The 14870-nt window shown below is 56.4% G+C and overlaps 2 protein-coding genes across 9 annotated transcripts in view; one reads left to right on the top strand and one right to left on the bottom strand.

Annotated features, from left to right (window-relative positions):
- MARCHF10 (membrane associated ring-CH-type finger 10) overlaps positions 1 to 5583 on the top strand; it is a 96467-nt gene extending 90884 nt beyond the window's left edge. For all 7 annotated transcript variants that reach the window (XM_038754179.1, XM_038754180.1, XM_038754174.1 and 4 more), the window contains one exon: positions 5398 to 5583. In XM_038754179.1, the coding sequence (XP_038610107.1) occupies positions 5398 to 5459 (62 nt within the window). In that variant the 3' untranslated portion in view covers positions 5460 to 5583. The remainder of the gene's footprint in view (positions 1 to 5397) is intronic.
- A 3105-nt stretch (positions 5584 to 8688) lies between these two features.
- The window catches only part of MRC2 (mannose receptor C type 2), a 45466-nt gene continuing 39284 nt past the window's right edge, over positions 8689 to 14870 (bottom strand). The window contains exons 21-30 of one of the 2 annotated variants that reach the window (XM_038753663.1): positions 14469 to 14583; positions 13975 to 14138; positions 13491 to 13599; positions 11467 to 11705; positions 11006 to 11174; positions 10646 to 10795; positions 10397 to 10516; positions 10087 to 10266; positions 9101 to 9127; positions 8689 to 8984 (exon numbers count right to left, since the gene is read on the bottom strand). In XM_038753663.1, the coding sequence (XP_038609591.1) occupies positions 8761 to 8984; positions 9101 to 9127; positions 10087 to 10266; positions 10397 to 10516; positions 10646 to 10795; positions 11006 to 11174; positions 11467 to 11705; positions 13491 to 13599; positions 13975 to 14138; positions 14469 to 14583 (1497 nt within the window). In that variant the 3' untranslated portion in view covers positions 8689 to 8760. The remainder of the gene's footprint in view (positions 8985 to 9100; positions 9128 to 10086; positions 10267 to 10396; positions 10517 to 10645; positions 10796 to 11005; positions 11175 to 11466; positions 11706 to 13490; positions 13600 to 13974; positions 14139 to 14468; positions 14584 to 14870) is intronic. The other variant, XM_038753664.1, reaches the window with a different exon arrangement.

Here is a 14870-nt window from a genome sequence, read left to right as displayed (position 1 = left end):
GTTCCACTGGCTGGCTCCTCACCGGTTAAATGCTTCACTTCCCAGCTCTCGCTTGGCTGGGTTCCGTTAGAAGGCCAGTGTTTTCTGATCCAACTGTTCTCTAAGGCTCAAAGGGTCAGCAGGGAAAACCAGGTGCTGACTGCTCTGTATTCTGCATCGTGCAGAAGAGAAACATCCGTCCAGAAAGCAATCGGGTCAGTTTTCCTGGACCTGGATTGAAAGGCAGAAAGTCATTACCCCGAAGGGAATTTGGAAGCGCTTGCGCAGTTGAGATCATCAGCGCCCCTCCTCTCCTGCGGTCGGAGACAAGGATCCGGCTCGCTTGGACGCAGACACGGGAGGCCCAACGGTTCCAGAGAAATGTTTGAACTGGTTCCCTCCCCCTAGTCCCATCCTCCACCCAACCGAAGTTCTAAGACCCCCCTGGCCTCTATCCCGGAACCCTCCTCCTCCTCTGAGCCAAGTGGAGGAGAGGTCATCACTAGGAGATCTGTGAAGGAAGCGGTGCCGCCGGGCTGACCCAGAGCCAAAACAGAGAACAGATCGAGGGAGAAATTGGGTTGAACCGTGGGCTCCCCCACTCCCAAGTCCCAGCTTCATTCCTCACTGGGAAAATGCAAAGCTGAGACAGAATCTCTTGGTGAAAATAAAGCCAAGCTTAGGGAGTGAACTAGGACTGAAAGTAGGTAGACAGCTCCTGGTGGCCCCCGTGCATCAGCTTAAAGAAATCTTTAGAGGCCCTCTCCTCTGATGGATTCGCTAACGATGGTGTCTGAATGGGCCTCTCTTTGCCAGGTGTCATATCAATTCCGTGGCACCCGAAAACTCCCCCACTCTTTCACAGCCAGTGAAACCAGCAAGCCCTGGCCCAGCTGAGAACCAGCCTGGCACCTGACTGACAGATTTGAGATAGAACTGGAGGCCAGAAGGTTGACTGGGCTGTCCACATTCCCCTGTGCTGCCTCCAGTACACACTACCATTTTTATAATAATAGTAATTATGGTATTTGTTGAGTGCTGTTGTCAGGCACTGTACTAAGTGCTGGGTGGATACAGCAGATCGGGTTGGGCACAGTCCCTGTCCCGCTTGGGGCTCACAGTCTCAATTCCCACTTTACAGATGAAGTAACAGGCACAGAGAAGTGAAGTGACTCACCCAAGGTCACACAGCAGACAAGTGGTGGAGCTGGGATTAGGACTCATGACCTTCTGAATCCCAGGTCCATGCTGTATCCACCATGCCATGCTGCTTCATAAAAAGCACTTGATCACCTTGCCCCCTTCTACCTCACCTCCTACAACTCTCCTACTACAACCCAGCCTGCACGCTTCACTCATTCATTCATTCATTCAATATTTATTGAGCACTTACTGTGTGCAGAGCACTGTACTAAGCACTTGGGAAGCACTCCTCAATACCAACCCACGCACTAGACCTCAATCTCCTTAATCTCGCAGCAGACCCCTCCCCGACTTCCTGCCTCTGGTCTGGAACGTCCTCCCTCTTCATATCGGACAGACAATTACTCTCTTCACCTCCAAACCTTATTGAAGGCGCATCTCCTCCGATAGGCCTTCCCTCTTCTCCCACTCTCTTCTGCATCACCTTGACTTGCTCCCTTTATTCTTCTCCCCACCCCACAGCCCCACAGCGCCTCTATCCATATCTGTAATTTTATTTATTTATATTAATGTCTGTCCCCCGCCCAGACCGTAAACTCACTGTGGGCAGGGAATGTGCCTGTTATGTTGTTATATTTTACTGTATAATAATAATAATAATGGCATTTATTAAGCACTTACTATGTGCAAAGCACTGTTCTAAGCACAGGGGAAGATACAAGTTGATCAGGTTGTCCCACGAGGGGCTCCCAGTCAATCCCCATTTTACAGATGAGGTAACCGAGGCACAGAGAAGATAAGTGACTTGTCCAGAGTCACCCAGCTGACAAGAGGCGGAGCAGGGATTTGAACCCATGACCTCTGTATAGTACAGTCCTCTGCACACAGTAAGCGCTGAAGGAATACGATTGAGTGACTGACTACCAAGGCCCCATCTAGGCCCTGCCTAGGCCTGCTAGCCACACCAGGGAGCCCCGAAGCCCCCGCCTCAGGGCCGGAGCCGCCACAGTTGAGGCGGGGTTACGTTGGTTATGTTGCCAACTTGTACTTCCCAAGCGCTTAGTACAGTGCTCTGCACACAGTAAGCGCTCAATAAATACGATTGATGATTGATTGATTGATTGATTGATTGATTGATTGATAGAGGCACAGTGGCACCTAGCGTCAGATGGGGTTCATTGCACCTGATCCTCCCGAGGAGCCAGCCCTCTGAGAAGTATCCGGGCGATCTGTATTCCGCCATCACTGGTTGGCAGGCAAAGTCAAAGCCTCCTGAACCTCAGCGGGCACCGGATCCCTAACTCCAAGCATCGGGAAACCAGGCAAAGAGTTCCGAATCTAAAGGCACACTTCCCACAGATCCCCAGCCCACCCAGCTCCAGGGGACTTGGGCTGAAGGAGTTCAGCCCTGAGTCTGGCTGAGGGGTTCCCATGGCAACTACCCAGCTAATCAGCCCGGTGGCTCCAGGTAGCTGCAGCTCTCCCCTCTCTCTGCTTTCGGCAGAATCCCCGGGGTGGTCCTGCCTCTCGCGGGGCACAGCCATCCCAATTGGCAGAAGGGCAGAACAGAGAAAGGAGGACCCAAGCAGAGAGTTTGGAGCAAGGAGCCGCAGGCCCCCTGGGACCCAAAGGCCCCCGGGGACCCAAATGAAGGCACTGTGTTTCTCGGGTTCCTTGCCTGTGGCCAGGAGACCGGGATGTCCTGCTGCGGCCAAGCATGAGCTCCCAGTTCCAGCCCAAGCCTGGGGCCGGGAAAGGAGATGGTTGATGGGAAGAGCCCAGGGCTGGGAGTCAGGAGACCCGGCTTCAATTCCCGGCTCCATCACTGGCCTGCTGTGTGACCTTGGGCAAGCCACTTAACCTCTCTGAGCCTCAGCCTCCTCAACTGTAAAATAGGATCAATCATGAGCCCCATGTGACAGGGCCAGGGTCCGATCTCCAAATCTTGTAACAACCCCAGCCAAGGGGCCAGAAAAAGTGCCTGGCTGAATGTTCACGTGCACGGGGTGCAAGGGGGCAAGCGATTCTCTCTCAGAGACATTCCCAGATGCCATCCCAGATGCCTTGGCCCAGTGGAAAGAGCATTGGCTTGGAAGTCAGGAGACCTGGGTTCTAATCTGTTGCCAAATAGTACTTTCCAAACACGTAGTACAGTGCTCTGCACACAGTAAGCACTCATCATCATCATCATCATCAATCGTATTTATTGAGCGCTTACTATGTGCAGAGCATGTACTAAGCGCTTGGGAAGTACAAATTGGCAACATATAGAGACAGTCCCTACCCAACAGTGGGCTCACAGTCTAAAAGATAAATACGATTGAATGAGTAATCCCAGCTCTGCTACTTGCCTGCTGTGTGACCTTGAGTGATTCACTTTTCTGTCCCTCAGCTTCCTTACGTGTAAAATGGGGATTCCATACCTGTTTTCCCTTCTACTTAGACTGGGAGCACCATGTGGGACAGGGAGTGTCATCTTAGAGGAGAAGCGTAGCTCAGTAAAAAGAGCCAGGGCTTTGGAGTCAGAGGTCATGGATTCAAATCCTAGCTCTGCCAATTGTCAGCTGTGTAACTTTGGGCAAGTCACTTAACTTCTCCGTGCCTCAGTTACCTTATCCGTAAAATGGACATTAAGACTGTGAGCCCTCCGTGGGACAACCTGATCACCTTGTAACCTCCCCAGTACTTAGAACAGTGCTTTGCACATAGTAAGCGCTTAATAAATGCCATCATTATTACTATTATCTGATCATCCTGCATCTATCAATCAATCAATCATATTTATTGAGCGCTTACTGTGTGCACAGCACTGTACTAAGCGCTTGGGAAGTACAAGTTGGCAACATATGGAGACAGTCCCTACCCAACAGTGGGCTCATACTTGCTTGGCACATAGTAAGCACTTAAAAATGGCACAATTATTATTATTATATCATTATCAATCAATCAATCAATGATATATATTGAGCACTTACTGTGTACACAACACCATATTAAGCTCTTGGGAGAGCATAATACAATAGAGTTGGGAAACATCCCCTGCCCACAAGGAGTTTACAGTCTAAAGGGGGAGATAGATATTAATACGAATAAATTTCCTCTCCATCCAAACCGCTACCCTGCTGGTTCAATCTCTCATCCTATCCCGACTGGATTACTGCATCAGCCTCCTCTCTGATCTCCCATCCTCCTGTCTCTCTCCACTTCAATCTATACTTCACGCTGCTGCCCAGATCATCTTTGTGCAGAAATACTCTGGGCATTTTACTCCCCTCCTCAAAAATCTCCAGTGGCTACCAGTCAACCTACGCATCAGGCAAAAACTCCTCACTCTCGGCTTCAAGGCTGTCCATCACCTCTCCCCCTCCTACCTCACCTCCCTTCTTTCCTTTTCCAGCCCAGCCCACACCCTCCGCTCCTCTGCCACTAACCTCCTCACTGTGCCTCGTTCTCGCCTGTCCTGCCACCGCCCCCCCCGACCCATGTCCTCCCCCTGGCCTGGAATGCCCTCCCTCCGCACATCCACCAAGCTAGCTCTCTTCCTCCCTTCAAAGCCCTACTGAGAGCTCACCTCCTCCAGGAGGCCTTCCCAGACTGAGCCCCCTCCTTCCTCTCCCCCTCCCCACCCCCCCGCCCTACCTCCTTCCCCTCCCCACAGCACCTGTATATATGTTTGTACCGATTTATTACTCTATTTATTTTACTTGTACATATTTACTATTCTATTTATTTTGTTTTGTTAATATGTTTTGTTTTGTTGTCTGTCTCCCCCTTCTAGACTGTGAGCCCGCTGTTGGGTAGGGACCATCTCTATATGTTGCCAACTTGTACTTCCCAGGCGCTTAGTACAGTGCTGTGCACACAACGCTCAATAAATACGATTGAATGAATGAATGAATGAATGAATGAATTACAGACATGTATGTAAGTGTTGTGGAGCTGAGGGGAAAGTGAATGTCAAATGCATAAAAGGAAATAAATTTCACTAACCCAGAAGTCTGGGAAATGGTTGCTATGATTAATCAAAATTAGTACAAAGTATACAACCCAAAATACTTTGGGGCCTTCTTTAATTTTCTTATTTTTAAAATTGCTTCTTTTCAATGACATACCTAAAAATTGTACCCATGTATAGTCACTTTTCCAACTGAGCACAGGTGTAGATTGATGAAGTTGGCTCTTCACCTGACTATACATAATGACCAAAAAAAGTAATAATGAGTGAAGGAGGACATTCATAAGGATGAGACTGAGAGGAGTTATTTTGCTTTCCAGATTCTGACTCGGGAGACAGTGAGGAAAACAGCATCTATCCCGGCCAAAGCCGGATCGTCTAGCGAGGGATATGGAACAAGCAAATCAGCAACAAGACCTTGCCCCAGTCCCCTTCCTGCGCTTCCCTGTACCCTCCCTGTGCCTTCTTCTCTCCTTTTTATTGAAACAGAAACCCATGAGTACCTAGCTCGTGTTTTACCATTGCACTGCTCTCTTTCTGGGGTCCTCTTGGGGTCTGAGGCTGACTGGAGAATGCCTTGGAGCAGGGTTGTATCAGGGAGGAAGGAAGGAAGGAAAGGAAACCCTGAGGGGTGGGGGCTTCTGATTCCCCCCACACACACACCCAACTAGTTCAGAGGCGGCTCCAACCCCTAGGGTTCAGAGCTGCTTCACTGCCACCTTCAAGTCCGAATCCAGTACCTGGGGTTGCAGAACTCTGGCCTTGCACAGAGAGCAGTGGGCAGGGAAGCCATCACTGGGCAGGGCCCGGGAGTCCCCTCTTAAGTCCTCTCCTGGGTACTGCCTCTCTCCCTCAGGGGCCCATTCAGGCCCCTTTGCCACCCTTCATGACACTTGGACCACAACATAGATTTCACAAGCTTCTTGATTCCAATCTCCCCCAAAACAGTCACTCAGGCCCTTCCATCTTATTCCCACCCACCCCTAGGGCTTGAGCAGCTGACCCCAAGCAGGTGCCGGTTGGCCCATCTGTGGGCCTGGAACTTCAGGTGGAGCCCAGGGTCTCAGGTGGAGCCGGGGCCCTGGGCCCAGCCCAGTCCAGGAACCTGGGGAGGAGCCCTGACTGCCCTTGCTGGATCAAACCTCTCAAAGCTGGATATGGGAAGGAGGATAGGGGACAGAAATCTTCAGGGTAAGGTCGGGGGTCCTGGTGGGCACCCAGATGGGCCCGATCAGGGGCTATGTTCAGGGTGCTGGGGTTAGGCCCTCAGAAACCTTGTCTGCCATTCAGATTGGCTGCCGATCAGCTGACCTAAGAATAATAATGGTATTTGTTAAGCACTTACTATGTGCCAAGCACTGTTCTCAGCGCTGGGGTAGGTACAAGGTAGTCAGATTATTCCCACGTGGGGCTCACAGTCTTAATCCCCATTTTACAGGTGAGATAACAGGCACAGAGAAGTGAAGTAGCTTGCCCAAGGTCACAAAGCAGACAAGTGGCACACCCAGGGTTAGAACCCACGTCCCCTGACTCCCAAGCCCGTGCTTTTTCCACTAAGCCACGCTGCTTCTCCAGCTCCGGGGACAAGCTTCAGCCCATGCTGGTTCTGGGCAGAAACTGGCCTCCTGGTTCCATTCTTCCTTCCAAGGGTCTCTGGGGGCTCTCCACCCCGCCCCACCCTGGGACTTCCAGAGAGAAGCCCTCCCTGGCTCTAGAGGAAAATTAGCATCCCCTCCTTCTGGGACTGGGGTTGCCCCACCCTCTGCCCCCTGCCATGGACCCCCTTGTTCCCCAGGACCCTGCCCCCATCCCCAGGATTCACAACACCCCCTCGGCTGTGCCAGGCCCCAGGGTTGTCAGGAATAGGGGTTCCTTCCTCTCCTGGGGGCTCAAGGGCAGATCTTTCTCCCACTGTGGGGTCACCCGGCCTGGGCAAATCCCAGGATCAACTGAAGAACTACTGAGCCCGGATCAAACTGGCTCCCATTCTCCCTCCAACCCCACCCGCCCTGGTTCCCTCTTGCCCCCCAGCCCCAGCTCAGGATTAAGTGGAGGGGAGGCAGGGCTGGGAAGATGGGGGCCTGGGCCTGGTTTCCAGCTGTGGCAGCGGCAAGCAGCGAGCCCGGTCTGGGCCAGGCGCTACCAGGCTACAGTCCTCCCCTTCACTACTCCCCACCCAGGACTGCAGACTGGCAGACATAGAAAGGGAAACAAATTTTATTTTTTTAAGCCTCTTAAAGGTATTTTTTTAAAGAAACATTGGCACGTTTAAAAAAGTTAAAAACTATGAAAAGTGACTGTGTCCTTGAGTCCATATTCACATTGTCCTGCATCTGGGGGGCCTGGGGCGGGGGCGTTCCAGGAATCCGGGGATGACCCAGCCCAGAGGGAGACTTCCTGGGGTTCATCACTTACAGAGATGCATGGAAAGGAATGGAGCGAGTCCTCACTGCCCTGGAGCCCGTGTCTCACACTGTCCTGGGCCTGTGGACCTCCCTGGCCAGGGAAGAGGAGCAGAGGATGGACAGGGGATTGGGGAGGGGGAGGGGAAGGGAACTGCCGTCCCCTCACCCCCACCCTCCGCTTCTGTGCACAGGCCCCCTCTCCACTAGACTCAGCCCTTCCCGGTCTTCCAAGGCTCCTGGCCCTCATGCTTGACACACGTGGGAAAGGTGTTTCACTTCCTCAGGATGCTCTGCCCAGGCTCAAGGCAACTCCAGCGGCTTACAGTGACCACAGAGGACCCTTGGCCCAGTGCCACTGCCCAGTCCAAGCTGTCTCCCCTCCCCCACCCCAGAGGAGCTGCCCCCAACAGCTGCAGCACTGACATGCCAAGGTTGGGTCTTTCCTCCCTCCGTCCCCATCCAGATATGGAGATCCCGCCCCACGGACGTCACGACCTGAAACCTCCTCTTGGAGGGACTACAGCCGTGGGCTGGGGGGACATGGGAGTGGAAGCGGGTGGAGTTAACAGTCCCCTCCCGGGGGGCGAGGCCACAGAGGTCAGTGGGCTGGAGGGCAGGGAACCGGGAGCTGTCCAGGGGCAGAGCAGAGGGGGGCCCAAGGTGGGTTGGGACTGAGGGGCCCGGGGCAGGTTGGGCAGGGAGTGGGGGGTGGGGGGGCAAGGCAGTGAGGGAGGAGGAAGGCAGGAAGGGTCCTGGCAGCAGATCACAGTCAGGGAGGTGTTAAGGGAGGAGGGAGTCACCTGACCCCAGACCAGGTGAGAAACACCTCAAGGCTCCTCTCAGTAAAATCTACAGTCCCCCTGGAGCTGGGGGTGGAGGGCACGGGGGAGACAGTGCCCCACTCCCCCCACACCACCTCCTCAGCTTTCTCTAATGGGATGAGGCGCAGGAATCCACCAGACTGTGCTACTTGGGTCTTTCGTCCATTAGGCCTGGTCTCTCTGCTACCTGGCTCCCTGGTCCCACCGGGCCCCTCCACCTCTCCACTCCTTAGGTCCCTGCCCTGCCTCATCCCATCCGTGTCCTGTCTGTGTCCTGCCCCGGCCCAAGACCACACCCACCCCAGCCCCTGTCCCTGCCTGGGCCAGATCCGGCCCCACCCCATGCTCCCATCTGCCCCTGCCCAGCTCCAGCATATGCCCCAGTCTGCCCCTGCCCTGTTCCACCCCATGCCCAGGTCCCGCCCCTGCGCCCCTGCGTCCCTGCCGGCCCGGGGCTCTAGTCCTGCTGCTCGTTCAGTTCCATGTCAGCCACCAGGATGTTCTTCTCGGCGGCCTCCCCGGGGGCAGAGGCACCGCGGCTATAGCGGGCACTCTCGAATGCCCCACGCTCAGCCCCCCGGTGCCGTCGGTACAGGATCAAGGCCACGACCAGCAGAACCAGCAGTGCCACGGCTGCCAACACCACCACCACCAGGGCCGTCGGACTCTCAGGCAATGCTGCTGAGGGGAGATGGGGATGGGGAGAGGGGCGCTTAGCTCCCAGGCCCACCCCTCCCCTTCCCCTCAGTGCCCTCCCAGTCTCTAGGGCTAGTAAGGGGGGACTTGGACCGGCTCACCTGAGGGGGAGAAGCTGTTCTCTTCCACTGCCAGGATCCGCAAAGAAAACAGGAGAGGGCATGAGGCGAGAGGGCAAGGTGAAGGGGTCATGAGGGGAGAGGTCAAGGGGGGGGTTGTGAGGAGAGAGGTCAAGGGGAGAGGATCATGGGAGGGTGGGGGAGGTCTTGAGGGGAGAGGTCATTCATGAAGGGAAAGCACTTAACGTAAATAACCATTTGTAATTAACTCTATGGTCTGTCCCCTCCTCTGGTGTGCAAAATCCTTGTGGACCGGAAACGTTTATACTAACTCTACCGTATTGTTCCCTCCCAAGCGCTCCCAAGGAAGCAGCATAGCCTAGTGGAAAAGGCCCGGGTCATGGAGTCAGAGAACCTGGGTTCCAATCCTGTCTCCACCCCCCGCCTGCTGTGTGACCTTGGGCAAGTCACTTACCTTCTGCACCTCAGTTTCCTCAACTGTAAAATGGGGATTCATTACCCGCTCTTCCTCCTACTTAGGTTTCAAATCCCACGTGGGACAGGGACTGTGTCTAACCTGATTATCTTGTATCCACCCCCGTGTTTAGATCAGTGTTTGACACATAGTAAGTGCCTAATAGATATTATTATTATTATTACAGTGCTCTGCACACACTAAGTGCTCAAAAAGTACAACTGATTGATTGGTTGATTGGGATGGGGAAAGGTCACAGGAGAGAGGGCACAGGGAAGAGGTCATGGGGGAAGAGGGCCCCGGAGGGGAGAGGACCCCAAAGAAAGAAAGCCCAGGGGAAGAGGATGTAGGGGTTGTCAGGGAAGGCTCTGGAGGCCGGGGCTTTAACTGCTGCCCATCCAGCCTCCTTGCCCCGTTCTGCCTCCCGTTTCAGGGATTGAGGACAAATCCCCAGGGCTCCAACCCTCTGGGAGAATCCAGTGTGTCTGGAGAGGGTGGGGAGAAGCCGGCAGGGAGAGGGCGGCAGGGAGAGGCCGACGGTGGGAGGTCTTACCGCGGGGCAGCTTGCACACGACGCCCATGGTGATGTTGACACAGGGGCCCGGCTGCCATAGCCCGCTGCTGCTCTGGATCCAATAGCAGCTGTTATGGCTCAGCATGGTTATTCCCATTGCAGGAGAGTCCCAGTTGGAGTAGTTGACGGCTGCATTGTCTGACCAGACCAGTGTGCCTCCTGAGGGAAGGGAAGGGCCAGGTCTGGGGCTGGGAGGGGGCGGGGGGACGGGGACGGGACGCAGGGACTCTGGGGAGTGAAACCCCTCCTCCCCCCGCCACCCTGCCTTTCCCTTCCCTGCAGCCCCCACCTTTGGGGTTGAAGGTCATGCCCAGCCAAGCCCCGTGGCTCTGGCCCTCGGAGCTCTGCAGATGCTCCCAGACGAATGTGTTCTCCGCCTCATCCAGGATGGACAGGACCGTGCCGCCGGCTGAGGAGGCACGCACAGGAGGCCATCAAGGGAGGCTGGCGGATGCACAGAGGGCACACCCACCCCTCGCCCCGCACAGGGACATTCCCCCCCACCAGGCTCCCCAAGCCCCCCAAGCCCCCTCTGCACCTCTCTGGCAGTGCTGCCGTGCCTCCTGAGGCCCCAGCACCAGCTCCATGTGGAAGGAGTAGCAGTGCTCCCGGAAAGGGATCCAGGCCGAGTCAGCCAGGGTCCGGGGGCAGCTCCCGCCAAAATGGAGCCTGCGGGGAGGGGGCGGCCCTGTCCGGGGAGCAAAAGTGCAAGGATTTGGGGGAGGGGAGGAGGGAAGGGAGAGAACCAGTAGCACCTGGGTTTTTTTCTGCACATCTCCCCACAGGAAGACCCCACCCACATCCACAACAGCCCCTAACACCAGCCTGCCTCACCCCCACAGCCCTTTCCCCAGGACCTGCAGGGCCCGCTGGCTGGCCGGCCAGCCCCAGCACCGACCTGGGCTGACCCCGCATACAGCACCCTGCAGGCGCGTATCACAGCTGGTAGTGTGCCAGGTTCCGTCCACATCCAGGTAGGTGCAGCCCGCCGGCTGCTGGGGCTCCCCGTCCTGCCAGTTGGTGTAGCTCAGGGGCTCCTCCGACACCCACGTGTAACGCCGGGATCCCTGGGCATGGGGTGGAGGGGGAGGGAGAGGGAGGTCAACGTGGGCTGGCCGTCCCACAGGGGGAAAGGGACCAAAATGGCGGGGGGATGTCTATCTGGGGATTCAGGCAAGGGGGTCGGAAGTGGGGGGGGCATGGTCAAGTGGGCAGAGACCCAGGGCATGAGGCAAGAGGAAGATGAGGTCAAGGAAGAAGATGAATGGAGAGGTCAAGTTTGGGGGGGCCTAGGGCGAGGACCCAGGAGTGACGGGCAGAGACGGGGCCGGAGCACTGCCAAGGGCCGGGCTCACCCACCTCCTCGTCGGCCAGCCCGATCCAGAGCGGGTGGTAGAAGTGGTGGGCCGCCAGGGTCAAGAAGGCTTGGGTGAAGGGCTCGGGCACCCGGGCCAGGCTGCTGTTGAGGCTCTCACAGAGCAGGAGGGCATCGTGCCAGCGCAGAGGCTTCTTCAGCAGCCGGAAGGTGCCATTGAGGTAGGGGAGCTCTTTGCTAGGCACCGGGGGCAGGACTGCCGAGGAGGGGCTCAGCATTGGGTCTGCACGGAGGGACGGGTAGGAGTTCAGGAAAGTGATCGGGGGCTGGGGGGAGGCACCTGCTGCAGTCTGTCCCCTGCCTGGGGGTCTGCTTGGGGACAGAGGAGGTGGGGGTGTAGCGCTGTATGACTGGGATCCGAGCTGGTTGCCGGTCTCCACTCCTGCCTGACCCTCCATCGCTCCCGGCAACAGGCCCAAACCCGGCCTGGTATCTAGGGGCAGGCCAGGATGTCAGAGACCAGATCCCTGCCCTCGAGGGGTTCACAGCCCCTTCTAGACTGTGAGCCCGCTGTTGGGTAGGGACCATCTCTATATGTTGCCAACCTGTACTTCCCAAGCGCTTAGTACAGTGCTCTGCACACAGTAAGCGCTCAATAAATACGATTGAATAAATACGATTGAATGAAATGAATGAACTGATGACTCCCCGCAGAGCAGCAGGGGCAGGGCGGACATTGGGATGATCCGTGGGAAGGGTCACGTGCTCCGCCAGAGCCGATGGAGACGGAAGTGCTCAGGGGTGCCAGGGTGCCCCTTTCGAGTCCTGTCCGTCTCAGCCCCGGTCTCCCTGGCCCCAACCTCCCCTCCCCTCCTAGCTCCGCCCCTGTCAGCCACAGCCTAGCCACAGCCCCAACCCCACCACTCCCTCCCAGCCTGTCTTGATCGGACCCCCCCAAACCCTGTCCCCCGCTCCACCCTGCACATCTGTCAGAGCCCTTCCCCAGCTCCACTCAGGCCAAGCCCCTACCACCAGTCCCACCCTACGCTTCCCCTAGCCCTGCCCAGTTCTGCCCTCTAGCTACAATAAGACTAATTACCATATTTAAGTTCTTACTATGTGCCAGGCACTGCAGGCAAAAACTCCTCACTATTGGCTTCGAAGTTCTCCATCACCTCGCCCCCTCCTACCTCACCTCCCTTCTTTCCTTCTACAGCTCAGCCCACACCCTCCGCTTCTCTGACGCTAACCTCCTCACTGTGCCTCGTTTTCACCTGTCCTGCCACCGACCCCCAGCCCATGTCCTCCCCCTGGCCTGGAATGCCCTCCCTCCGCACATCCGCCAAGCTGGCGCTCTTCCTCCCTTCAAAGCCCTACTGAGAGCTGACCTCCTCCAGGAGGCCTTCCCAGACTGAGCCCCCTCCTTCCTCTCCCCCTCCTCCCCTTCCCCATCCCCCCGGCCTTACCTCCTTCCCCTCTCCAAAGCACCTGTATATATGTTTATATGTTTGTACATACTTATTACTCTATTTATTTTACTTGTACATATTTATTCTATTTATTTCATTTTGTTAATATGTTTTGTTTTGTTGTCTGTCTCCCCCTTCTAGACTGTGAGCCCGCTGTTGGGTAGGGACCGTCTCTATATGTTGCCAACTTGTACTTCCCAAGCGCTTAGTACAGTGCTCTGCACACAGTAAGCGCTCAATAAATATGATTGAATGAATGAATGAATACTAGGCACTGGGGTGGATATGAGAAAATTGGGTTGGACACAGTCCCTGTCCTGTGTAAGGCTCATAGTCTTTGTAGTGGTAGTAGGACTCACAGTCTTAATCCCCATTTTACAGATGAGGGAACTGAGGTCCAGAGAAGTAAAGTGACTTGACCGAGGTCACACAGCAGTCAAGTGGTGGAGCTGGAATTGGAACCCATGTCCTTCTGACTTCCAGGCCGGTGTTCTATCCACTACACCATGCCTGTCCACCCCCAACACCAGCCCTGTGGCTCAGGCTGGCAAGCCCCACCCCGAGCCCCGGCCCCGGCCCTGGCCTGCCCCCAGCCTGACCTGTGGCCTTCTGGCAGATGAAACCGTGTTTCTCATCCTGGCAGCCACGGTCTTCCCAGCGGCCGGTGAACTGGAGCGGGGAGCCGTGCCGCAGCAGGACGCAGCTTGTCTGGGAGGGGCGGGAGGGGCAGGGCACCGGTGAGTGGGGGTTGCAGGGGCTGGAAGGGAGGGGATGGAAGAGTGGGAATGAGGGAGGAGGAGGAGAGAAGGGAGAAGGAGGCAAGCAGTAAGGAAGAGAGGGGAGAAAGAAGTGGGCACCCTCTCCATGGGCAGCAGGGCTCTGTGAGGCCTCCAGCCAGTCATTTGTCGCCCCCAGCCCCCAGCCTCTGGGCCCTCTGTTGACTGGTCTGGGGTCCGGGTGTGGAGAATACTGAAGGGGGGATCGTGGGGTCACAGGACAAAGAGACTAGGAGGGTGGAGGACAGGGCCCACAGGGCAGAGAGGCTGGGAGGGGCGGAGAAGGGGTGGGGAGAGGCCAACTCACAGGCTTGTCATCACTGGGGCCAGAATCATGTCCTGACGGCTCGCCGGGGGCCCAGTTCCCGTAGAGTAGTGGCTCCCGATCTGCCCACTGGAACTCCTTCTGGACCAAGTGGAGGCCAATCCATACGTCAAACGTCACGTTGGACAGTCTGGTAGTTATAAATGCTGAGGAAACAGGAAGGGAAGGGAGACTGAGCTGGACAGGGCAATCTGTGCCTGGGGAGCCAATCACCCCCCAGCTGGAGTCCTAGGAACCATAGCTATCACCATGGTGATCAAGGGATAGCTGAACACTGTCCTCGTCCCAGCCCCTACTCCTCTCAAGCCCCCAACCCCTCAACCCCCAACCCTTCCAGCCTTGAAGAGGCCCCAGCCCCTGCCAGCTCCTGGTTCTTCCAGCATCGCCCACCCCCCTGGGTGCCTAGCAGCCGAGGGCCCCGGGGCTGCAGGGTCTGGGGGCAATTGTTGGGGGTGGAGGTGGGGTTGCGGACCCACCTTGCTCCAACAGGCTGTTGATAGTCAAAAGCTGACCCTCCTGCTGCCCACACACCCGCTGCGCCTCCTGCCACCGGCGACGGTCGGCGGGGTCCCAGCCGTGGATCCGGAGGCACTGGAGCGGCGGGGGGAGGGAAGGGGACAAGGACACCAGGATGGATGGGGAAGGTTTTTTCCCTACTACCTCATCGGGAGCTTGGACCCACCTGTGGTGGGGTCTCCCTAGGCAGACAGGGAGGAGGGGGAGTTCAAGTAGCAAGGGGTGTCTCCAGCGGGGCAGGTGTGCCCTCTGTTGGTGAGGCAGGGAGGGATTTGGGGGGTGGGGGACGCCGTTGGATTGCGTCTCACACACTCACCTCTGCACATTCATTCATTCAATCGTATTTATTGAGCACTTACTGT

The sequence above is a fragment of the Tachyglossus aculeatus genome, chromosome 11 (assembly GCF_015852505.1).
Source record: "Tachyglossus aculeatus isolate mTacAcu1 chromosome 11, mTacAcu1.pri, whole genome shotgun sequence".
Taxonomy (NCBI): domain Eukaryota; kingdom Metazoa; phylum Chordata; class Mammalia; order Monotremata; family Tachyglossidae; genus Tachyglossus; species Tachyglossus aculeatus.
This window is presented reverse-complemented; position numbering and strand designations above follow the sequence as displayed.